Source organism: Micropterus salmoides, unplaced genomic scaffold, assembly GCF_014851395.1.
Source record: "Micropterus salmoides isolate LMB-PRFRI ecotype aquatic unplaced genomic scaffold, ASM1485139v1 Ms_hic_scaffold_2, whole genome shotgun sequence".
NCBI classification, from domain to species: domain Eukaryota; kingdom Metazoa; phylum Chordata; class Actinopteri; order Centrarchiformes; family Centrarchidae; genus Micropterus; species Micropterus salmoides.
In genome coordinates this window covers 8,212,712-8,237,731 of record NW_024041150.1, presented here as the reverse complement: position 1 = coordinate 8,237,731, position 25,020 = coordinate 8,212,712, and the positions used below count along the sequence as shown (strand labels likewise).

Sequence of the window (25,020 nt, the reverse complement as noted above, 5' to 3'; positions counted from 1 at the left end):
TTGTTTCATATATTTACCCCAAAAAGAAAACGTACATGAGTTCATATCCAGCATGGAAAGTAAATTATGAATAAATCATGTGTACAGCGCTTCTTCCTCCCTGAACCTTTAACACACATACAAAAGGATTTAATGTTTAAAATGAAGCAGATCTGTGAATGTGTGTGACCTCTGTAAGTCATATTTTTAATATTTGCTTCCTTCTGATGGAATATTTATTTTTGTATTTATTATGTTTCTATATTAGTTTAAGAATTTGTTTGTTTTGCTTTCTATAATTTTAGTAATCGCTTATTAAATGTTACTGGTTTTGTACTTTTAGATTTTCCTTAGTATTTTTATATGTGTATATTGGATATTTTTAAGTTTTCTCTTCAAGCTGTTTAGTTTTTTTTACTTTGAAAATCCGAAACGGATGACGAGGCGGTGGTGTTTTATTGTGAAGTGTCAGACCGGAAGCCGTCGTCAGTAGGCTGTGGCTCTTCCGTCCCGGTTCACTCCCCCTGTAACCCGGGTCAAACCACCACAGCGAGCCGTTCCAGCTCCGGACCAACAACTGATCCGATCCGATCCGCGTTCAGCGTCCGAGTCCAGCATGAATGAGACGGAGGGGCTCCGGTTCCGGCGGGTCCACAGACCGCAGGTCATCACGGACGAGCTGCCGGAGAACCGATACAAGGGATCCGGGTAAGACTCGGAACCTGGACCGGCACAGCACAAACACCTGAGCTGAGGCAGCAGCTGCCTGATCAGGAGGTACATCAGCTGAAGGGGGGTCAGGGTATCGATCTGCTGACGTCATTAATCAGTGGAGTGATTGACAGCTGATGTATCAATAATTCATCTGGAGGAAGTAAGAGGGCTAGCTTAGCTTAAACTAGCGCTAGTGTTAGCCAGGAAAAACAGCTGCTAGCTTAGCATAAAGGTAGCTTAGCAGAGCTCAGTAGCTGCAGTCACATGTTTTCATTTCATGTTATTCACGTGAGATCATTTATTAAAGTGTAAATGAATGTATTATTGATCTGACCGTGACAGAAAGAAACACTTGATTGTAAACCTGATCGTTAATAATCATTATTATATCACTGCCATGGCCGTAAATAACAAAAACCGTTGGGGGGGCCATAGACATAAGGGGGAACAATAAAAGTGGACCAAACCACTGTGAGGAGGGCGGAGTCAACATGTTTCTGAACTTAAAGCACATGTGTTTTTACACTTACGCATTTATTCATTTAGCTGACGCTTTTTATCTAAAGTGACTTACAGCTGCTATATATATCAGAGGTCGCACGCCTCTGGAGCAACGAGGGGTTAAGTGTCCTGCTCAGGGACACAGTGGTGTCTCACAGTGGATTCGAACCCAGGTCTCTCACACCAAAGACATGTGTCTTATCCACAGATATATCATTATATTATTTACAATACACTGCGTGTTTTTAATTATAGTTTAGGGGGGACAAAACTCAGGTTGGTGGGTCCTGACCACATACAGAGCCTAAGTCGCTTCCACTTCCTGCCCATGGGACCTTTTTTCAGAAGAAATATGTACGGTAGTCAACAGCGACAGACTATTTATTTTTTGATCCTGTTTGAACTGAGCTCTGAATCACACATGATGTTTGTCAGTTTAAAAAATAATTTTGTCTGTCAAGAAAGTTGTAGTTTGTTGTAAAACAGTAGTTACATGTAGTTTTGAACTACATCTCTCATCTTGCACAATATACTTCACCAACATGTTAGCGCGGTAATGCTAAGCTAACGTTCATTGCTTTCTTGCTACTAGCTAGATAACGTAGCTATGTTCCACGCAGAAATATATTTCACCTGATGAGTTTAATCCAACGACTGTCGGTCCTTTTATCACATCATCCTCACATGTCACTTCTTTGATGTTGGCTTCAGTAACTTTAGCTTCAGTGAAGTTAGCTTCAGTAGCTTGAGTAACGTTAGCTTCAGTGAAGTTAGCTTCAGTAGCTTGAGTAACGTTAGCTTCAGTGAAGTTAGCTTCAGTAGCTTCAGTAACGATTTCTCAAGACGGATTTGAAAAATTGATACGACGTTCTCGGAGATGTGAGGTCCCGCCCGCTAACAGGTCCGGCCGTCATCGAGTCCACTGCTGTTCCAATTGCTGAATGACGGACTGCGTGCTCCCGTTCCTGGGAGTTTGTGCTACCGAGCCGAACTTGGTGAACTCGTGATTGAGAAACAGCCTAGCTTCAGTAACGTCAGCTTCAGTACTTTCAGTAACATTAGCTTCAGTGACATTAGCTTCAGTACTTTCAGTAACATTAGCTTCAGTGACATTTGCTTCAGTAACGTCAGCTTCAGTACTTTCAGTGACATTAGCTTCAGTAACGTTAGCTTCAGTAGCTTCAGTACTTTCAGTAACATTAGCTTCAGTAACGTCAGCTTCAGTACTTTCAGTGACATTAGCTTCAGTAACGTCAGCTTCAGTAGCTTCAGTACTTTCAGTAACGTTAGCTTCAGTAGCTTCAGTACTTTCAGTAACATTAGCTTCAGTACTTTCAGTAACATTAGCTTCAGTACTTTCAGTAACATTAGCTTCAGTGACATTTGCTTCAGTAACGTCAGCTTCAGTACTTTCAGTACTTTCAGTAACATTAGCTTCAGTACTTTCAGTAACATTAGCTTCAGTACTTTCAGTAACATTAGCTTCAGTACTTTCAGTAACATTAGCTTCAGTGACATTTGCTTCAGTAACGTCAGCTTCAGTACTTTCAGTACTTTCAGTAACATTAGCTTCAGTACTTTCAGTAACGTTAGCTTCAATAGCTTCAGTAACATTAGCTTCTGTGACATTAGCTTCAGTAACGTTAGCTTCATTAGCTTCAGTAACGTCAGCTTCAGTACTTTCAGTAACATTAGCTTCAGTAACGTTAGCTTCAGTAGCTTCAGTACTTTCAGTAACATTAGCTTCAGTGACATTTGCTTCAGTAACGTTAGCTTCATTAGCTTCAGTAACGTCAGCTTCAGTACTTTCAGTAACATTAGCTTCAGTAACGTTAGCTTCAGTAGTTTCAGTAACGTAAGCTTCAGTACTTTCAGTAACATTAGCTTCAGTAACGTTAGCTTCAGTAGCTTCAGTACTTTCAGTAACATTAGCTTCAGTAACGTCAGCTTCAGTACTTTCAGTAACATTAGCTTCAGTAACGTTAGCTTCAGTAGCTTCAGTACTTTCAGTAACATTAGCTTCAGTAACGTTAGCTTCAGTAGCTTCAGTACTTTCAGTAACATTAGCTTCAGTAACGTCAGCTTCAGTACTTTCAGTAACATTAGCTTCAGTAACGTTAGCTTCAGTACTTTCAGTAACATTAGCTTCAGTAACGTTAGCTTCAGTAGCTTCAGTACTTTCAGTAACATTAGCTTCAGTAACGTTAGCTTCAGTAGCTTCAGTACTTTCAGTAACGTTAGCTTCAGTAGCTTCAGTACTTTCAGTAACATTAGCTTCAGTAACGTCAGCTTCAGTAGCTTCAGTACTTTCAGTAACATTAGCTTCATTAGCTTCAGTAACGTTAGCTTCATTAGCTTCAGTAACGTTAGCTTCTGTGACATTAGCCTCAGTAACGTTAGCTTGATTAGCTTCAGTGACTTTAGCTTCAGTCATTGACAGAAACAGTTACGACGTCACATACGGGACTTTTGGGTTTGTGCTCTTTGTATTTCTGTATTTTCAGTCTTACTCTTCAACAGTTTTACATCAAACTGCGACTTTCTTGACTTTGAAATGTTTTAAATTAACAAACATCGTGTGTGTGATTCAAACGGGATCTAAACATTAGTTGTCTCTTGCCGTTGATTACCGTACATATTTTGTCCAAAGTAAGGCCCATGGTGGTCCACTGGAAGGGGCGGGGCTTAGGCGCTCTGTACTCCATGCTTTTTCTGAAATATGGCCACATGGGGCGGGAGGGGCGGGGCTTAGACTGTGAATAGTGAAAGATGAGAGGGCCGAGGGTAGAACCCTGAGAACGGCTGCAGGTCTTGACCGTGTCCCCTGCGGTTGGTTCCTCCTGCAGAACCTACAGCGGGAAGGTGTTCCAGGTGACTCTGCTGACTCTGGGCGGCTTCGTGCTTCTTCCTCTCCTGGTCATCGTCCTCATCCTGGAGTCTCCCATCCACCCCGAAGCCTTCAGGTGAGCCAGCCGCTCGCTCACCTGTTTCTTATTCAACATCTTTTATTATTATTAATGGAAATGAAACCTGTATTTTACCAACAGCAGATTCTTATTTACAGTCCAAGGCCTCCTGGAGGGAACGGGTTTATTGAAATATTCATTTTCACATTCGAGCAGTTTGCCTGTAGAGAACACGTGAACATAAATATAGAAATATACATGTAGATAACACTACTAATTAAAATGCAAAAGATGTTCAGGATGATTAAGAGATGATTAGTGTGCGCAGTTTAAAGGTGAGCCGCAGCTTCACATTCTGTTGTTCTGGTGTTCCTCAGGTTAGTCCATCGTTTCGTCCGGGACCAGGATCAGCTGAGAAACTCAGATCCCTGTAACGTTAGAACCCAAACTCACAACAACAAACACGTTCCCACATTTCCAGCTAACAATTCCCAACTAAAGGAAGCGTCGGTGTGAGTTATTCAGGATTCTCAGTCCTGAACAAACAACCTTTAAAGCAGCTACGGAGACACCAAGAGACCGACTGAAGGGACGACAAACCACAGACCGAGACCAAATGACAGCAGGTCACATGACGCAGCCTCTGTCACATGACATGAATCCTTATGCATGCAAAGAGAGAAGCTTCGGCCTCTGCAGGTCGACAGCTGCTGCAGGTTTCCAGTTAAAGGATGGTTGTTTATTGTTTAGATTTCATAGATTCAGATTAAACTCATGGATCTGGTCCTTATGGGCCCTCGGTTCTGGTTCGGGTTGAAGGAGACGCTTCGTCAAACCTCCTTATGCTGCATTCTGCTGCTGCGTCCTCTTTTTTAGTCCAAACGACTCCACGCTTCCTGGAAGCTTCTAGCGGTTCCAGCTTGGAACCGGTTCTCAGTGCCCAGCCCCAGTCCTGAACAACAGGGTCAGCAGGATTGAAGTCAGGTTTCTCAAACACAAATCAACTTGTTTCAGTTTGAGGATAAAGTTTTTAAAGTAAAGTCAGATATGTTAAGAGAAAACAAACGTCGTGAGAGTAAGAAGCAGGATTGTGATTTTTAATTTTCATTATTTTGATTAAAAAACGAGTAACGTCTCAAAGAAAAAAAGATTTAGAGACTTTTTAAAACAGATGTATTTTTACTAAATGAGTAAAGTCCAGTTTCCTTCCCAACGTCTCTCATGAGTTTCCTGCTGGGTGTTTTGTATCGTGCAGTCTGAAGGAGCCCCCGGCGATGAAGGGCTGCTGGGAGCCAAACCTGAAGCTGCGAGAGGCCGAGAGACTGTTTGAGGACCAGATCCTCGGACCAGAGTCCATCGTCAACATCGGAGGTCAGTGTGACCTTTAGTCTGGTTTTGTTTAACATGTGAAAGGAGCGACAGGCGGAAAAGAAACACTCCAGCCCGTTTCATCAGACGCCCTCGGTTTGCAATCACTAAGGTCAGAGGTCATGGTCCTGCTCCGGACTGGGTCACGCTGACCTCCCTGTGAAAGGGGTCCACGTGGAGCTGAAAGTCCAGTTTCCACATTTAGATTTCAAGACCTACACGAGGTCACAAAGAACATGAGGGGGAGGTGTTGGTAGCTCTGTTTCACCTTCTGGGTCCCCCGTGTGGAGTTCCCCAGGGTTCGATTCTCGGGCCACTTCTTTTCTCGTTTGATCGCTCTGCTCTGTATGTAGGCGTTGGCCGGGCCGCCAACAGCTGCCGCTCGTCTCCTTACTGGGACTCATAAGCGGTTCTTGCCTCCCTTCACTGGCTCCCAGTTCATTCTAGGATTGATTTTAAGCTTCTGTTGTTTTTAAAGCCTTTCGTGGACGAGCTCCAGCCTACACTGCTGATCTGTGGATTGAGGGCAGCCTGGTGGTTCCTAGATGTGCTTGTGAAATAAAGTTGGATGAGGAGGACCTGACAGCTGACGGATGTTTTTCTCTTCTGTCTGCAGATGTTTTGTTCGCCGGAACAGCTGACGGGAAGATCGTGAAGCTGACTGGTCGCAGAATTCACACGGTGACGAGACTTGGAGAACCGCCATGTGGTAAGAAAGACTAAAGCTGCGTTCACACGCAACGCGACTTTCAAACTGCCGGACAGCTGGCGAGCGTTCCCGGCCTGCGGTTACTCCAGCTGGATGAAGCCAAAGGAAACATCCTGCTGGGATCCAACTGATGCCGAGTCAGCAGGACGACAGCTGTTAAAATGGATCCATCAGGGCGACGCTAACATGCTCACAGTAAAGTACAGCGACAGCTGGAATAAACTTACACGTTTCCTGAACTCAGCAGGTAGTTCAACCTCCTCGCTTCATCGTCCAGGTCTGTCCGGTTTATATAAATATGAAGCTGATTTAATAAAAGCAGTTTGCTTTGAGCTCCTCCGGCAGGTAAACGCTGTCACAGCAGAATCCAGACCGACCACGGGGCGACAAACGTTCTGCGCCTCCTGGAGCGAATGGACTCGCTGGATTCAGCTTCAGCGTGGACAGCCTGAGGACCAGTTTAAGGTTCAGGGTTCAAGGCTGAGTGCAGTGAAGTCTAGTCTAGTTTAAACCTTTATGTAATGTAGACTGACTGAAAGGTTTCAGTTTACCGGAGTTAGTTTAGCTTCAGTTTAAACTGATTAGAGTTTAGTTGAAGCGAGTGTGGCGGCACTCTGCAGCATAAATGATTCACCGCTCAGTGTGAACCGGCCCTGCGTCTGCTGTGGGCGCCCGGGTCCGTTCTGTGGAGTGACCCTCAGTTTGAACACCGTGAGCAGTGAGACGGTCTCTGCTGACCTTTGCTTCCTCTCTGTTTGTCTCTGGTTGCTTCACTCTGGAGTTTTAACACGTTTCTCAACCAGCGAGGGAACAAAGTGTCAGTTAGAAGCAGCGACATGTTGAGGCCTGACTCGGTTTCATCATCTGCTTGTTTCAACACACAGAGGAGCTCAGAGATTAAAGTGTGGACATCAAACTGCCTCACAGAGCTCCTGCAGACAGCTGCTCTCATTTCACCACCAGCTGTATTTATAACACCACTCTGTGTCTGAGGAGAGCATCAAAGCACTGCTGTACTGTTATTCCTCTTCCTCCTCATGAACGTAAAGCAGGATGTTGCTGCTGCAGCTCGTTCACTTTTTCTTCTTTGGCTTGTAAAGATTCTGACACTAACAAACCTCCCAGTCATTACGAACATTCAGAGGAGAAGCTGCACAAGAAATACATGCAGAATGTAGCAGCTGAGAAACGTTGTTCTGTGATCCACCAAATGTTTTCACGTGAACTGACGTCAACAAGTTTCATTTAGAAGTGATCAGACTTTCTAAACTCTGCATGTGGAAAAATGTGAGTCTGTAAAGTAACTGAAGCTGTAAGCTGGTAAATGTGGTACAGTACAAGTATCTGAGATGAGTAGAAGTACAAGTACCTAGTACAGAGGAACCCTGCTCAGCCCGCCCCGCCTCCACACGCTCCTCCGGACTCCAAGCAGCTGGTTAGGGTTCATGTTCTGAGCGGGCCGAGCTTGTTTTGGAGTCGCTTTACCTTTACCTAACCGCGATCCGTCCTGAACTGAACCTCACGGTAGCTGATCCAGGTTTTCTGGCCGTGTGTCCTGCAGGATCCAGAGATGAGGAGCCCAGCTGCGGGAGGCCGCTGGGGATCAGAGTCGGACCCAACGGGACTCTGTTCGTTGCCGACGCTTACCTGGGTCTGTTCGAGGTGAACCCCACCACAGGTGAGCTGGACGCCGTCAGCAGGTGATGTTTGTTCAGCCGTTCTTTGTTTTGGATCCGACCCAACTCTGCTCGGGAAAGTTAACACTGAAGGTAAAAAGAATGATAAAATAATAAAGGCTGCTGCTGACGTAGGAAAGGAACTCTGACTGAGGAACTGTGGTCACCACGCAGTTAGGACAGGAAGTTTCTGTAATACGGCCCTAAACAGGCTCCTGCTGAGCAGCAGGTCAACAGATACGAATCTGTTTTCAGGTCTCAGCAGAAACAGTCTGTGTTCAGCAGCCAGTGTCCCTGTTAGAGGGAGGGGAAGAGCTCGCCTCAGCACACGCCCGCCCGCCGCCAAAGCTGAACTGTCTTGAACTTTTTGTACGTGACGCAGCACAACTCATTGGCAGAGAGACTGATCTCGCTGTTTGGGAGTCTCCAGAATCTGTTACTGTTTAACTAAACAGGACATCAGCAGGAGGGAACTCACACGGCAGAGCGTCCCGCGCAGGAGGGAACTCACACGGCAGAGCGTCCCGCGCAGGAGGGAACTCACACGGCAGAGCGTCCCGCGCAGGAGGGAACTCACACGGCAGCGTGTCACGCAAAACCAGATGGTATTTATTAGAAATTATTCTGACCACGGGCCACTGGTGTCGAGGAATCTTCTGTTTTTCATCTAATCTTTATCAAACCGTAACGTCTGTAAAGTTTTTATAGAGACGTGAACCTCTCAGCCTGATGAACACGTTTTCATAATCTCAAAAATAGCTTAGCATCAGGCGCTAACTGCTACAGCACTGTCCTTTAAGTCCACCACGTTTATTTCTGTTTCTTGCTCAACACGAGTCCCCTTTGGTCCACACCGGACCTTTAGCAGCAGCCTTAAGTCCAAGCTGGGCCCGCATGGCTCCTGTCCCGCCTCTGAGCGATCACTGCACCCGGCGCGGCGCCTGGTCCGGTCGATCCGGCTGATGGACCTTCTAAATCCCTGTCAGAGGTGAGGCGTGTTTAAACTGATGAAAAACGGAGAGCGTAACCTCAAACCGCACGTTAACATTCACACCTGAGCTGTTGGAGTTAGTTCCTCGTGGGCCAACGCCTCACAGTCCCACCTTCACGCCCTCTGCAGGTGAGGCCACCCGGTTGGTGTCGGGGGGCCAGGTGGTCGCCGGCAGGAAGCTGTCGTTCATCAACGACGTGGCGGTGACGCAGGACGGGAAGAAGTTGTACTTCACCGACTCCAGCAGCAGGTGGCAGCGCAGAGACTACATGCACCTGATCATGGAGGCCACCGCTGACGGCCGGTACGGCGCATTGCAAATAAATGTGTTAATCACTTCATTACAGTGTGTGTGTAATGACTGAGATCCGTACGCTTCTGTGTTTCACAATAAAAGCACACCTGTCCTGTTGTCTCAGAGTGTTGGAGTACGACACAGAGAGCCGGGAGCTGACGGTGGTGATGGACAACCTGCGGTTTCCAAACGGGATCCACCTGCTTCCTGACGAGGAGTCGGTGCTGGTGGCCGAGACCACCATGGCCCGGATACGCAGGTACCACACCCGCCTCACCTGAGCCTCCGCGACTGTCAGCTCGAGTCTTTTGTTAGCCTGTCTATCAAACAGGCCGAGTTCAGACTCGAGCCGAGCGCTAAAGAAACCTTCCTTTCCTTAATGCGCCGCCTGTGAGTCTCGGTGCAGGATTTCAAACAGCCGTCAAACCAGTGAGATATCAGTTAGAGTGGTTTCCCGGTCGTGTGTTTGCACACGTGGACATCTGATCCTTTAGAAACCTGAACGTTAGCTGGACAACGCTGATGGAAACACACCTGATCCAGGTTTCTGATCCGCCGTGTGAAGTTCCACCACAAACAGCTTCACAAACTAAACTAAAATAATCAATTAAATAAAAAGTTCCATGAGAAAAAGCTTTTAAATTTTAAATTCAGTACATCTAAAATATTAAAATCAGTTAAAGAAAAAAAAAGTTCTTTCTAAAGTGCTTCAGTAAATAAAAATAAATAAATGAAATTAAAAAGAAAAGGATCCAATACGAGCTGATTAACAGGGAACATAAGAACACCTGAGTAAAAATCATTAATATTGATTGAACAGATTCTCTGTGTATCTCAGACGACGAAGATTTTGAAACGCTCTGTGATGGTTGAGGATGTGCGTGATGGTCGCACTCTCTGTTGCCATGGGAACAAGCTGCCGCTGTGTACGTGTGGTTGCAGTGGGAGGTGTTGTCGACCTGTTGGTTTATTTTCGTCCTTCCTGCTGTGATGGAGACAGACTGCAGCTGAAGTCACCCTGTAATTCTGTCCATGTAAAAAAGATATAACAACTGCTAAAACACATTTTAACCCCGACCTCTTTAGCATCTGCTTTCAGTGTGTAAACATGTAATAAATAGTTTATAGCGCACTCTAATGTAGTTGTTTAAAATTTATTTAAGTACAGTATTTGTCAACAATCAATCAATTACAACGATTGATACTATACAAGATCTGTTGTTAATTAATCAACAACAGATCAATAAAACCAATAACCAATAAAATAAATTCACCTATGAAGACACATGTTATATTATTACAGCTGTGAAATGATATGTGTCTTATTAATGTATTTGTTTGTTCTACTGCGTGTACAGTATCTCCCGAAGTGAGTCCACCCCTCACATTTTAGTAAATATGTGATTATATCTGATTATATCACTGAAGAAATGACGCTTTGCTACAATGTAAAGCACTGAGCGTACAGCTTGTATAACAGTGTAAAGCACTGAGCGTGCAGCTTGTGTAGCAGTAGTGAGCGTGCAGCTTGTATAACAGTGTAAAGTAGTGAGCGTGCAGCTTGTATAACAGTGTAAAGTAGTGAGCGTACAGCTTGTATAACAGTGTAAAGTAGTGAGCGTGCAGCTTGTGTAGCAGTAGTGAGCGTGCAGCTTGTATAACAGTGTAGCAGTTATGAGCGTGCAGCTTGTATAACAGTGTAAAGTAGTGAGCGTGCAGCTTGTGTAGCAGTAGTGAGCGTGCAGCTTGTATAACAGTGTAAAGTAGCGAGAGTACAGCTTGTGTTGCAGTAGTGAGCGTGCAGCTTGTATAACAGTGTAGCAGTTATGAGCGTGCAGCTTGTATAACAGTGTAAAGTAGTGAGCGTGCAGCTTGTGTAGCAGTAGTGAGCGTACAGCTTGTATAACAGTGTAAAGTAGTGAGCGTGCAGCTTGTATAACAGTGTAAAGTAGTGAGCGTGCAGCTTGTATAACAGTGTAAAGTAGCGAGCGTGCAGCTTGTATAACAGTGTAAAGTAGTGAGCGTGCAGCTTGTATAACAGTGTAAAGTAGTGAGCGTGCAGCTCGTATAACAGTGTAAAGTAGTGAGCGTGCAGCTTGTATAACAGTGTAAAGTAGCGAGCGTGCAGCTCGTATAACAGTGTAAAGTAGCGAGCGTGCAGCTCGTATAACAGTGTAAAGTAGCGAGCGTGCAGCTCGTATAACAGTGTAAAGTAGCGAGCGTGCAGCTTGTATAACAGTGTAAAGTAGTGAGCGTGCAGCTTGTATAACAGTGTAAAGTAGTGAGCGTGCAGCTTGTATAACAGTGTAAAGTAGTGAGCGTACAGCTTGTATAAGTAAACTGTGTCTTTCTGGTTGAGGGTCCATGTTGCCGGGCTAAATAAAGGTGGGATGGACACGTTCATGGACAATCTGCCCGGTTTCCCCGACAACATCCGTCCCAGTTCGAGTGGAGGTTACTGGGTGGCCATGTCTGCTGTGCGGCCAAACCCCGGCTTTTCCATGCTGGACTTCCTGTCCCAGAGACCCTGGATCAAGAAGCTCATCTTCAAGGTAAAGGTCTTCAAGAGCGATCAGGTCCATGCCTCCAGCTGGACTTTCTGGAACCTCATGGAAACTTTCAGAAATAAGAAAAAGGTTGAGGGAGGTTGAGGACGCTGATCAGTGTGGATCATATGTGCATGTATAGTGACTCACAATTGTCCATGGACGCCAAGTTGTCTTTATACAGACAATAACGGTGCGCATGTGTCCACGTAGTGACCGTAACGACTCGCGTCCCTGTACAGAGAATAACGACTTGAAGGTTTCCAGGTCGACACTCAGGCGACGAACATATACAACATTATAGAGATGATAATGATTCGCAGGTGTGCTTGCAGAGGCCGTAACGAACCCCTGGGTGTCCATGTAGAGACAAATGTCCTCATTGAGACGCTATGACTCCAGGGGGTCCACGTAGAGACGAATGTCCTCACTGAGATGCTATGACTCCAGGGGGTCCACGTAGAGACGAATGTCCTTATCGAGACGCTATGACTCACGGGTGTCCATGTAGAGATGAATGTCCTCATTGAGACGCTATGACTCCAGGGGGTCCACGTAGAGACGAATGTCCTTATCGAGACGCTATGACTCACGGGTGTCCACGTAGAGACGAATGTCCTCATTGAGACGCTATGACTCTCAGGTGTCCACGTAGAGACGAATGTCCTCATTGAGACGCTATGACTCTCGGGTGTCCACGTAGATACGAATGTCCTCATTGAGACGCTATGACTCCAGAGGATCCACGTAGAGACGAATGTCCTTATTGAGACGCTATGACTCCCGGGTGTCCACGTAGAGGCGAATGTCCTTATTGAGACGCTATGACTCCAGGATGTCCACATAGAGACGAATGTCCTCATTGAGAAGCTATGACTTGGGTGTCCACGTAGAGACGAACATCCTCATTGAGACGCTATGACTCCCGTGTGTCCACGTAGAGACGAATGTCCTCATTGAGACGCTATGACTCCAGAGGATCCACGTAGAGACGAATGTCCTTATTGAGACGCTATGACTCCCGGGTGTCCACATAGAGGCGAATGTCCTTATTGAGACGCTATGACTCCAGGATGTCCACATAGAGACGAATGTCCTCATTGAGAAGCTATGACTTTGGTGTCCACGTAGAGACGAACATCCTCATTGAGACGCTATGACTCCCGTGTGTCCACGTAGAGACGAACATCCTCATTGAGACGCTATGACTCCCGTGTGTCCACATAGAGACAAATGTCCTTATTGAGACGTTATGACTCCCGGGTGTCCACATAGAGACAAATGTCCTTATTGAGACGTTATGACTCCCGGGTGTCCACATAGAGACAAATGTCCTTATTGAGACGTTATGACTCCCGGGTGTCCACATCACCCTCCATAACTCTTTCCTTCCCTCCTCCCTTCTTGTCCTCACTGCTCTCCAGCTCTTCAGCCAGGAGGTGATGATGAAGTTCGTCCCTCGGTACAGCCTGGTGGCGGAGCTCCATGACGGCGGCATCTGCACTCGGAGCTTCCACGACCCCAACGGCCTGGTGGCGGCATACATCAGCGAGGTCCACGAGTATGCGGGGAGTCTGTACCTGGGTTCCTTCCGCTCGCCGTACATCGCCAAACTCGACCTGAGCAAGGTCTAAAAATAGACGAATCTCCAGACGGACTTTTCTCAGTGTGCCTGAAGGATTAGTGTGAAGTCTGAAACCGTGACACGGCATTCGTCCTTAACGCTGGTGTCACGAGCGTGACGTGAAATAAAACCCGTCACAGGTGGTTTGTCAAAGTGAAATTTCTTTCTTTTCTTTATGAGATTAACACAAAATTAGGTTGAAACATTCGCAGTCTCAGTCAGATGAATCCAAATAACAGGAACGCCCGGTACGTGGTGATTATTAAAGCTACTGTTCTGGTTCTGAAACCAGGGTCCAACTGTCTAAAGATGAAATACCGAGCTAGGACCACGCCTACCTGCTCAAAAGACAAAATCTTGTACTAAACGGCTGAAAAATTTGCTTGCAGGCGAGTTTAAGCTAATTAACTGGTTAGCGGATTCACAGGTGGGTTCGTTTGCTAGCTTCCTCGTCATAGCGCTCACTAGCTAGCTAGCTAGCACGATCAGCAAAGCCCTGTATTTATATTTAGCAGGCAAACTGGAGGAATTCTGTACGCTGTATTGTAGGTTCAACATTACTTTGTTCTTGCCCGCTGGGACTCGGGTGATATTTCACTACCTCTGGGTTAGCATTGCTACTGCTACTAGCTGCCATTTCTCACTTTAATGTGTGGAGCCCACAGATGTCTATTAAAGTGTGTTCTGTGTTTGAAAAAGGTATTTTAATTACTGGAAACGTCCACATATAAGCTATGCTACCATCGTGGCAGTGACTTTCCTACCCGCCTGCTGCGTGCACATCGTAGACTGAGCAAGGAAAATTAAGTTGAATTACTTCAGTGAGTAATTAAACTAGGTTGATGTGAGGCGCCATGTTTGTTTGGACACTTCTGTATTATTTAGCACCAAGTCCAGTTAATAATAATAATAATAATAAACATTACACAGTAAATGTTAGCGTGCTACTGCAGTCGATTGCACTGTTAACAAGTTGGAATAAGGAGGGTTTTGTTCCAACTCTGCTGACGTCCTACAGGATCAGAAGATAATAATAATAATAAGATTTGGCCGTTTGTTCTGCAGCATTAATCCACGATACCGTACGTACGAGTTTCCCACAAACGTTTCCCAACATCCATCCAACTTGGCCCCACGACTGGGAAACTTCAATACATCCGACTTTCAGCTGCATTCATGCAATGTCAGGAAACCAACACTTACTCTGAGCTGCCAGCGTTCACATGTTATTCCAAGGTGGTTAGCCCTGATGCTAACCTCGTAGCTACACCAGATTAACAAACTAAATTAGCTTCCTTTGTTGTTGTTTGTTCATTTATACAAACAAACGCTCACGAGCCGAATGGATTGAATTGGTGTTAATGTGGTCGTCAGAAAGATATCTGGACTCGGAGGGTGACAGGAATGCTCCCCCCCCCCCGGCGGCTCTTAATTGTGATTTAAATGACGCGAACGCAGCATTACAAAAACAGAAGTGCCTGAAGAAAAACAAACATGGACATCAGGTTCCTTTTGTTCGGCGTGATTGAACTAATATTAAATGAACATAGTGTTTTCAGCTTTTACTCTCAACTCCGATCATTTGCGTCTTTCCCGTCTCGACCATCCCACGACATGAACACGTCTCGTTTCAAACTGGCGGCTGGGACCACGCAGACGGGTTTGTGTATTTGAACTGTGCGTTGCCTCGAACATTTCGTGCGTTTGATTTCAGTAAGCTTCAGTATTTGCAGGTTTGCCTGTTCTTTCTTAAAACCACAACTTAAATATCTTGGACTAACTCTGAGCATCAGCTGTTCGGGCGATCAGGATTGTCTCAGGATAACAAGCGTCTGAGCTTCCTGTTGGCTCCACGTCTGCAGAACCACCGACCACATCCGGTGCCCGGAGTTAGATTAGTCTTCAGTACAAGAAAGAACTGAAAACCTGCTGCACCTTCAGAGAAGCAGATCTTTGCTGTGTTTTAGTTTTTCGTGTCTGAGTTGAGTCGAGGTGCCAAATGTAGTTTGTCTCCACGAGCATCTTTTATTTGCACTATGAGGTTTAACCCTGAGCTCCTGTTTTTAGCATTTCAAACAGTCAGATTAGTTTTGATGTGTATTTTCGGCTTTTTCCTTGTCGGTACGATAGATTTCTCTGTGAACTCTCTTTATTTAGATGAACCTGTTTCTGCAGCTCTTCAGCTTCCTTTTAACTAAAACTGAATAAAATCTGCAGTTTTAATTCAACCTGAGTGTTTTTTTAACATGTTCTCAGAAGACGCCAATCTGATACCAGTTAACTTCATTCTGTCTTGCTTTGGTAGTTTTCCATCATTCCTGTAATAAAACGTCACAAATTCAAGGGGTTGTCCTATGTTTGAAGTTTATTAATTGGATTATTACATTGAATTTGGGGTTTTTAAGATGTAAAATCCATTTAAGAGTATTGTTTTTAATGAATTAATCACTTTTATATTAATGAAAATGTACCGTTATCATGTAACGAGCATGGATTAGTCCAACCTGCAGCTGATAAGACACTCCCACTGCTTGGTAGTTTACCTGAGTTTCCAGCGTGTTGTGTTGGTTGGTTGCAATCTGAAACCTCACCACTAGAGGCCGCTGAAAACTACACGTTTAAAGGTTCAGTGTGGAAGAATCAGTGGCTTCTAGTGGTGAGGGTTGTGAATTGCAAACATCTGTCCAGTCTACCACTGCCCCCTAACCTTTCAAAGAGCGCAGGACAGCTACGGTGGCTGACAACAGCACAAAAGGTGTCTTTTCTACATTTACATTTCCTCATGTGGCAGACGCTTTTATCCAAAGCGACTTACATTTGAGGAACAACATACAAGCATCAACTACAGATCTACAACTGACAACACATACTAGTAAGAGCTCATAGTACATATCACATCAATGGGGTAAAAACCTAGGGAAGGAAGTAAGTTAATAAAAAGTGCAATCAAAAAAAGATTATTGTGAGGAGCCATAAGAAGAAGAAGAGCACAGGAAGTGCATGTCAGAGGTCAGAGCAGTTATCAGAGGAAATGTTCTCTGCAGAGTTTTCAGGAGCTTCTTGAAGTCAGAGAGGGACGCTCCTGCTCTGATGGCGTGTTGCACCTTGTTCCACCATCGTGGGGTCACAGATGAGAACAGCCGGGACTGGGATTGCTTTGTGTGAAGGGATGGCAGAGCCAGGCGGCGTTCGCTGGAGGAGCGTAGCGGCCGAGAAGGAACGTAAGTTTGTATTATGGAGTTTAGGTAGATGGTGCAGACCCAGTAGTCACTCTGTATGCAGCATTAGTGACTTGAATTTGATTCTGGAGGCCCCGGGGAGCCAGTGGAGGTCACTGAGTAATGGAGTGATACCGTGAGGAAAATAAGTATTTGAACACCTGAGAAAATCAATGTTAATATTTGGTACAGTAGCCTTTGTTTGGTCAAACGTTTCCTGTAGTTTTTCAGCAGGTTTGCACTGCAGGAGGGATTTTGGCCCACTCCTCCACACAGATCTTCTCTAGATCAGTCAGGTTTCTGGGCTGTCGCTGAGAAACACGGAGTTTGAGCTCCCTCCAAAGATTCTCTATTGGGTTTAGGTCTGGAGACTGGCTAGGCCACGCCAGAACCTTGATATGCTTCTTACAGAGCCACTCCTTGGTTATCCTGGCTGTGTGCTTCGGGTCATTGTCATGTTGGAAGACCCGGCCTCGACCCATCTTCAATGCTCTAACTGAGGATGCAATACATGGCCCCGGTCATCCTCTCCTTAATACAGTGCAGTCGCCCTGTCCCATGTGCAGAAAAACACCCCCAAAGCATGATGCTACCACCCCCATGCTTCACAGTAGGGATGCTGTTCTTGGGATGGTACTCATCATTCTTCTTCCTCCAAACACGGTTAGTGGAATTATGACCAAAAAGTTCTATTTGGTCTCATCTGACCACATGACTTTCTCCCATGACTCCTCTGGATCATCCAAATGGTCATTGGCAAACTGAAGACGGGCCTTGACATGTGCTGGTTTAAGCAGGGGAACCTTCCGTGCCATGCGTGATTTCAAACCATGACGTCTTAGTGTATTACCAACAGTAACCTTGGAAACGGTGGTCCCAGCTCTTTTCAGGTCATTGACCGGCTCCTCCCGTGTAGTTCTGGCCTGATTTCTCACCTTTCTTAGGATCATTGAGACCCCACGAGGTGAGATCTTGCATGGAGCCCCGGTCCGAGGGAGATTGACAGTCATGTTTAGCTTCTTCCATTTTCTAATGATTGCTCCAACAGTGGACCTTTTTTCACCAAGCTGCTTGGCAATTTCCCCGTAGCCCTTTCCAGCCTTGTGGAGGTGTACAATTTTGTCTCTAGTGTCTTTGGACAGCTCTTTGGTCTTGGCCATGTTAGTAGTTGGATTCTTACTGATTGTATGGGGTGGACAGGTGTCTTTATGCAGCTAACGACCTCAAACAGGTGCATCTAATTTAGGATAATAAATGGAGTGGAGGTGGACATTTTGAAGGCAGACTAACAGGTCTTTGAGAGTCAGAATTCTAGCTGATAGACAGGTGTTCAAATACTTATTTGCAGCTGTATCATACAAATAAATAGTTAAAAAATCATACATTGTGATATTTTTTTAGATTATGTCTCTCACAGTGGACATGCACCTACGATGACAATTTCAGACCCCTCCATGATTTCTTAGTGGGAGAACTTGCAAAATAGCAGCGTGTTCAAATACTTATTTTCCTCACTGTATGTTTTACTACAAGCTGGAAGACCTTTATGTAGATACATTAACAAGTAAAACCAGATGTTATTGTGACTTATAATAATAATGACTTAAAATATAAATAAATACTTTGATAGCGGTGCTGAAATAGATCTCAGTCATGTCAGCAACACTTACTCACATAATCACTTCCTCATTAGTGGTTCTGCCTACAGAATAAAAGCACGAGAAGCTTGTTTACTGTAATGCTTTTTATTTAGAGTTGAACTGAGCTTTTACTTTGAAAAACTCAGAACGACATTAAGAGTCTGTGGCCTGCTTGACTATGGAGATATAAATGTCTCATTCTGAGGTAATAAAAACACAACAGTTCATTACGGAAGGATTTACATACCACTGAAAACAGTTATGGATCTTATATTGCATTTCTGTTGATAGATCTTCAGAAATATTACACACGGAACCTTTTAATTACACGATAATCTCTTAAAAGAATTTATTATGTTGAAATATATTCATTTATAGACAAAATACTGACGATATTATCGATAAGTAAATTAATAAAACTTTAAGGAAAAGAAATTCAGTCTCATAATGTGTGATTGGTTTGCAATGTTTTATTTGTTATTGCAGATTTTACAATAAATTTACAGTTTAATTCTGGTCTGAACTCAGTTTTGATTGGTTGAATGATTGATTGATTGAATTTATTTGTGTGTGTGTGTGTGTTGTAGGACAGGCCACCTGCTGCTGTACATCCACCTGACCAGCAGGTGGCCTCGTCTGCACTCAGCACAACCAAAGATTACAGACAGCACAGTTTCTGCTTCACTACACGTAAATACAGAAATAAATCAGCAGGAAAACTTGTGAGAAAGGTTTAGTGTTACAGATGATGAGCTGCAGGTGGAGCCGACGACACCATCACAGTGAACTCCATCAGGGAGGAGGATGATGATGAAGAAGGTGGAGGCAGCTGCTGGTTTCAGGGTTCACAGGTGAACTCCAGAGTTGTGGTCTGTTTCAGCCAGGGAACTACCAAAACCTTAACGTGACACTGAAGCGTCTGGAAAACACAACAGGAAGTGGATTTTTCACATTAAAGAACTTTACCTACAAATCCTCACCAGGTGCACCTGTTCAGACCCCCCATGGTGCACCTGTTCACCCCTACCATGGTGCACCTGTTCAGACCCACCCACGGTGCACCTGTTCACCCTACCATGGTGCACCTGTTCAGACGCCCCATGGTGCACCTGTTCAGACCCCTACCATGGTGCACCTGTTCAGCCCCCCCATGGTGCACCTGTTCAGCCCCCCCCATGGTGCACCTGTTCACCCCCCTACCATGGTGCACCTGTTCACCCCTACCATGGTGCACCTGTTCAGCCCCTACCATGGTGCACCTGTTCAGACCCCTACCATGGTGCACCTGTTCACCCCTACCATGGTGCACCTGTTCAGACGCCCCATGGTGCACCTGTTCAGACCCCTACCATGGTGCACCTGTTCAGCCCCCCCCCATGGTGCACCTGTTCAGCCCCCCCCATGGTGCACCTGTTCACCCCCCTACCATGGTGCACCTGTTCAGCCCCCCCCCCATGGTGCACCTGTTCAGCCCCCCCATGGTGCACCTGTTCCCCCCCCCCCATGGTGCACCTGTTCAGCCCCCCCCATGGTGCACCTGTTCACCCTACCATGGTGCACCTGTTCAGACCCACCACGGTGCACCTGTTCACCCTACCATGGTGCACCTGTTCAGACGCCCCATGGTGCACCTGTTCAGACCCCTACCATGGTGCACCTGTTCAGCCCCCCCCCCATGGTGCACCTGTTCAGCCCCCCCATGGTGCACCTGTTCCCCCCTACCATGGTGCACCTGTTCACCCCTACCATGGTGCACCTGTTCAGCCCCTACCATGGTGCACCTGTTCAGCCCCCCCCATGGTGCACCTGTCACCCCCCTACCATGGTGCACCTGTTCAGCCCCCCCCCCATGGTGCACCTGTTCAGCCCCCCCCATGGTGCACCTGTTCACCCCCCTACCATGGTGCACCTGTTCACCCTACCATGGTACACCTGTTCACCCCTACCATGGTGCACCTGTTCAGCCCCCCCCATGGTGCACCTGTTCACCCCCCTACCATGGGGCACCTGTTCAGCCCCCCCCCATGGGGCACCTGTTCAGACCCCTACCATGGTGCACCTGTTCACCCCTACCATGGTGCACCTGTTCACCCCTACCATGGTGCACCTGTTCACCCCCTACCATGGAGCACCTGTTCAGACCCCTACCATGGAGCACCTGTTCAGACTCACCTTGCGAGGAAGCTTAAAGCTGCATTTGGACAGATCTTGGCTGGGGAGTTTACGGCAGGTGGTTTTGGAAATTGCCAAATCCACGCTGTACAGAATCCCTGCAACCAACTGAAACACACGACAGCAGAGTCACTAAGTACATTTACTCAAGTACTGTACTTCAGTACAATAGTGAGGTACTTGTACTTCACCTGGGTAACTGCTGATGGCTGCACTATCAAAGTGCTTTACACACACACACTGTGTCGTACCTGACTCCGTGCCTTGCTGACGGAGGAGATTTTGTAGAGGAAGGGGTCTTTTGATTGGGTGTTGTAGTAGTTGGTGGCGACGAGGAGGGCCTTTTGGAGGTCGGGGTCGTCCTTGTTGATGTTGGTCACACCTCCAACTCTGCGGCCCGCCAACACCTCCAGCGCTGCAGGGGGAGAGGAAGACCATCACCTCTGACCTTAGAGTGGCGCTTGTCTTCAACACTCGCTTCACTAGAGTTTGTGCTGATAGAGTTTAGTCTGCAGGACGTCTGAGTTTGTACTTTACCACTTTCTACTACAGTACATTTCTCTGACAGAGTTAGCTGCTTTAAAGATTAAACCATAACAGTTCAGAAAATCGTCAGTCGTCTTCAAAATAAAGTATTTCAGTCAGGGGAAGTTTTGCTGCTTGGCAGATTCTAACTGACTCCACTTCTGGCAGCTGCAGTGATCACAAACTCAAACCCTCGTCTCCTTTTCACACGTCGATCGCTTCACTAAACATTTAACACGAGTTCTCTTTAGTTTCTCCCCACTAGATATCTGCAGCTTCAGAGCTGAAAGAGAAGCTCGTTTCTGTTTGACTGAGGAGTTTTATGTTGCAGAGTTTCAGTGTGTGACTTTATCATGCTTCTGTTCCTAAAACTGCGTCCAAACAACAAGAAAAGCTGTTCAATTCAGCGCTGAACAAGCTGCTGCGTACACAGCTTACAGAAATTCCCACCCGAACAGAGTTAAATCCTGTTAGACGGAAAGAAGGAAGTCAGGCTGAAAACTGGTGGTTTGGAAAAGGAGGAATCCAGCGTGGCCCCTTTCCAACATTAAACCGTGTTAAAGAAGAAGAAACTTTTACCCAGAACGCCGAGCAGAGAGACGAGCAGCAGCGTCTTCAGTCCCATCATGCACTCTGTCTGTGAGTTCTCGTCTGTTTGGTGTGAGGCCTCGATGCTCTGAACACAGATCAGCTCTGTTCACAGGAACAAACTCTCCTGCTCGTTCCTTTATACTCAGCAGCTGTACCTTGTGTGACTCGACATGTGACGTCTCAGAGACTGAAATCCACCTGAATCATGTTGTCTGGCCCAGTCTGAGTGCTGAACCCTCACAGACTTAGTGGATGTGAGCAGGTAAATCAGCAGGAAAACTTAGTGAGACAGGCTTAGTGTTGCAGGTGGAGGTAACCGTCACTGTGAACTCCATCAGGGGTCAGGAGGAGGAGGATGAAGGTGGAGGCAGCTGCTGGTTTCAGGGTTTACAGCTCAACACTGGAGTCATGGTCTGTTTCAGCCAGGGAACCACCACAACCTTAACCTGACACTGAAACGTCTGGAGAACACAACAGGACGAGGGTTTTTCAAATTAAAAGACCTGCAAATCCTGCACTCTGTAAGGATCATGCATCCTGTTGGTTTAACCTGTACAAACAGTAACGTGTGAAAAAGACACGTGGGCTCACGAGGGGGACAGAGTCCAGCACATAATCTGATCTAGCTCAGCTCAGACGCACGTGGGTTTGTTCTCATGTGTTGGAGTCATTTTTAAGTAACAGCTTCAAAAGAGGCTGACAGGACGTCCCCGTTTTCCGGGGACAGGTCACCAAACAGGAGCTGTTCCCTGTAATGCCCCGTTTAACTGTGTTAATCATAGACTGTATGAGGTGTTAACAGACCTGAAATCAGATTTACATTCAATTCAATTTTATTTATATAGCGCCAAATCACAACAACAGTTATCTCACAGCGCTTTTCATAAAGAGCAGGTCTAGACCGTACTCTGTGATGATATTTACAGAAGCCCAACAGTTCCCACCAAGAGCAGCACTAGGAGACAGAGGCAAGGAAAAACTTCCTTTAAGAGGCAGAAACCTCGAGCAGAACCATGGCTCAGGGTGGGCGGCCATCTGCCTCGACCGGTTGGGGTGAGAGAGAGAGAGAGAGAGAGAAAGAGAGAGAGAGAGAGAGAGAGATGTAAGGAGAGAGAGAGAGAGATGTAAGGAGAGAGAGGGGAGGGAGGCAGCCTACACAATATCCACACAGAGGTACAGACAGTAAAGGTGATGTTGCTATAGACTAAATGAAAAATGGTACAGATATTTATAATAGTGTTAATGGTAACAGTCGTAATGTTAATGATTATAATAACAATAATAATAATAGTCGTTGCAGCAGAGGGTGTCGAGCAGGAACACGGGGGCAGCAGGTGACCCGCAACCACAGATCCAGACTCCACAGCTCCAGAGCCAGAAACACCTGCAGGAAGTGATAGGAGAGAGGAGAGAGACGAAAGCACAAGACTACCAGAAAGGGGAGAAGTTGTGTTAGTAACATGCAATAATGGGATGAGGTTGCATACAGAGGGAGAGAAAGTAGAGGAGAGAGGTCAGTGCATCATGGGAAATCCCCCGGCAGTCTAGGCCTATAGCAGCATAACTAAGGGATGGTTCAGGACTACCTGAGCCAGCCCTAACTATAAGCTTTATCAAAGAGGAAAGTCTTAAGCCTACTCTTAAATGTGGAGATGGTGTCTGCCCCTGAACCCAAACTGGAACCTGGTTCCACAGGAGAGTAGCTTGATAGCGGAATGCTCTGGCTCCTAGTCTACTTTTGGAGACTCTAGGAACCACAAGTAACCCTGCATTCTGGGAGCGCAGTGCTCTGGTGGGGTAGTAAGGTACTATGAGCTCTTTAAGATAAGATGGTGCCTGACCATTAAGAGCTTTGTAGGTAAGAAGAATGATTTTAAATTCTTCTGGATTTTACTGGAAGCCAATGCAAAGAAGCTAAAACAGGAGAAATGTGATCTCTTTCCTGGTTCCTGTCAGAACACGTGCTGCAGCATTCTGGATCAGCTGAAGAGTCTTAATGGACTTTTCGAGCAGCCTGATAATAAGGAATTGCAGTAATCCAGCCTAGAAGTAACAAATGCATGGACTAGTTTTCTGCATCATTTTTAGACAGGATGTTCCTGATTTTCGCAATATTACGTAGGTGAAAAAGGCGGTCCTTGAAATTTGCTTAATGTGAGACTTCAAACGACATGTACTGATCAAAGATGACTCCAAGATTCCTCACAGTGGTGCTGGAGGCCAGGGCGATGCCATCCAGGGAAACTATATCTTTAGATAATGCGTCAGAGGTGCTTAGGCCCCAGGAATAACTTCAGTTTTATCTGAGTTTAACATTAGAAAATTACAGTCATCCAGGTTTTAACATCCTGAAGGCACATTTGAAGTTTAGTTAACTGATGAGTTTCATCTGGCTTGATCGATAGATAACTGAGTATCATCTGCATAACAATGAAAGCTTATGGAATGTTTCCTGAATATTGCCTAAAGGAAGCATATATAAAGTGAAGAGGATTGGTCCAAGGACAGATCCTTGAGGAACTCCATGAGTAACTTTGGCATGCATGGAGGACTCATCGTTAACATGTACAAACTGAAATCGATCTGATAAATAGGACTTAACCAGCTTAGAGCGGTTCCTTTAATGCCAATGAAATGTTCCAGTCTCTGCAATAGGATCTGATGGTCAATGGTATCAAATGCAGCACTAAGATCTAATAAACCAGTACAGAGACAAGTCCTTTGTCTGATGCAATAAGGAGGTCATTAGTAATTTTCACCAGTGCTGTCTCTGTGCTATGATGAGCTCTAAATCCTGACTGAAAATCCTCAAATAAACTATTGCTCTATAGAAAGTCACACAGCTGTTTAGCAATGCTTTCTCCAGAACCTTAGAGAGAAATGGAAGGTTAGATATAGGTCTATAGTTGGCTAAAACATCCGGATCAATTTTGGGCTTTTTCAGAAGAGGTTTAATTACAGCTACTTTAAAGTACTGTGGTACATAGCCTGTTGATAGAGATAGATTGATCATATCTAGTATAGAGGTGCTGACTAAGGGTAAAACTCTTTAAGCAACCTAGTGGGATGGGGTCTAAGAGGCAGGTTGATGGTTTAGATGAAGAATATTGAAGTTAGTTGGTAAGATTGAGGAAGCAAAACAGTCTAAACATGTATCTGGTTCTACAGCTGTTTCTAAGGTTCCTGAGTTAAGAGATAAGTCGGTGCCAGTTGAGGGCAGGTCTGGTGAATTTTGTCTCTAATAGCTAGAATTTATCATTAAAGAAGCTCATGAAGTCGTAACTGCTGAGAGCTATGGGAATACTTGGCTCATAGAGCTGTGACTCTCTGTCTTTCCGTGATATTTGCTTTAATTTGTGAGTTTCAGTATTATACCATGGAGCAACCATCTTTGTTTTAGTATTTTCTTTTTTAGAGGGGCTACAGAGTCCAGTGTCATTCGAAGCGAGCCTGCAGCACTATCAACAAGATGATCGATTTGGGAGGGACTGAAATTAGCATAGGAGTCCTCTGTTATTGTGACTTGAGAATGAATTTAGAGCTGATTGAATCGCATCCTTAAATT

At 45.6% G+C, this 25,020-nt stretch overlaps 1 protein-coding gene and 1 long non-coding RNA gene across 4 annotated transcripts; one reads left to right on the top strand and one right to left on the bottom strand.

Moving 5' to 3' along the window:
• The first annotated feature begins 464 nt into the window (after positions 1–464).
• On the top strand, positions 465–15,652 carry LOC119911361 (adipocyte plasma membrane-associated protein-like). 3 transcript variants are annotated; one of them, XM_038730229.1, is made up of 9 exons: positions 467–687; positions 4,041–4,157; positions 5,356–5,471; positions 6,085–6,177; positions 7,739–7,855; positions 8,974–9,148; positions 9,264–9,398; positions 11,499–11,691; positions 13,110–15,652. In XM_038730229.1, exons 1-9 carry the CDS (start codon positions 596–598, stop codon positions 13,317–13,319), a joined length of 1,248 nt encoding a protein of 415 aa, XP_038586157.1. In that variant the 5' UTR covers positions 467–595; the 3' UTR covers positions 13,320–15,652. The 3 variants fall into 3 exon arrangements, with proteins under 3 accessions (XP_038586159.1, XP_038586158.1, XP_038586157.1); XM_038730230.1 differs by lacking the exon at positions 6,085–6,177 and having other exon boundaries at positions 466–687; XM_038730231.1 differs by lacking the exons at positions 6,085–6,177; positions 7,739–7,855 and having other exon boundaries at positions 465–687.
• A 3,039-nt stretch (positions 15,653–18,691) lies between these two features.
• Positions 18,692–21,682, bottom strand: LOC119911425. The gene is made up of 3 exons (XR_005445851.1): positions 21,444–21,682; positions 20,340–20,754; positions 18,692–19,086 (listed from the first exon to the last, which is right to left on the bottom strand). It is a non-coding gene; the product is annotated as an uncharacterized LOC119911425 (long non-coding RNA).
• Between the last annotated feature and the right edge of the window lie 3,338 nt (positions 21,683–25,020).

Excerpts from the sequence above, each read along its gene's own strand:
- LOC119911361 (XM_038730229.1), top strand. The coding sequence starts at position 596 with ATGAATGAGACGGAGGGGCTCCGGTTCCGGCGGGTCCACAGACCGCAG. Across the intron at positions 7,856-8,973 it reads CGAGGTGAACCCCACCACAG|GTGAGGCCACCCGGTTGGTG; the intron begins GTGAGCTGGACG and ends CGCCCTCTGCAG. Across the intron at positions 9,149-9,263 it reads GAGGCCACCGCTGACGGCCG|AGTGTTGGAGTACGACACAG; the intron begins GTACGGCGCATT and ends CTGTTGTCTCAG.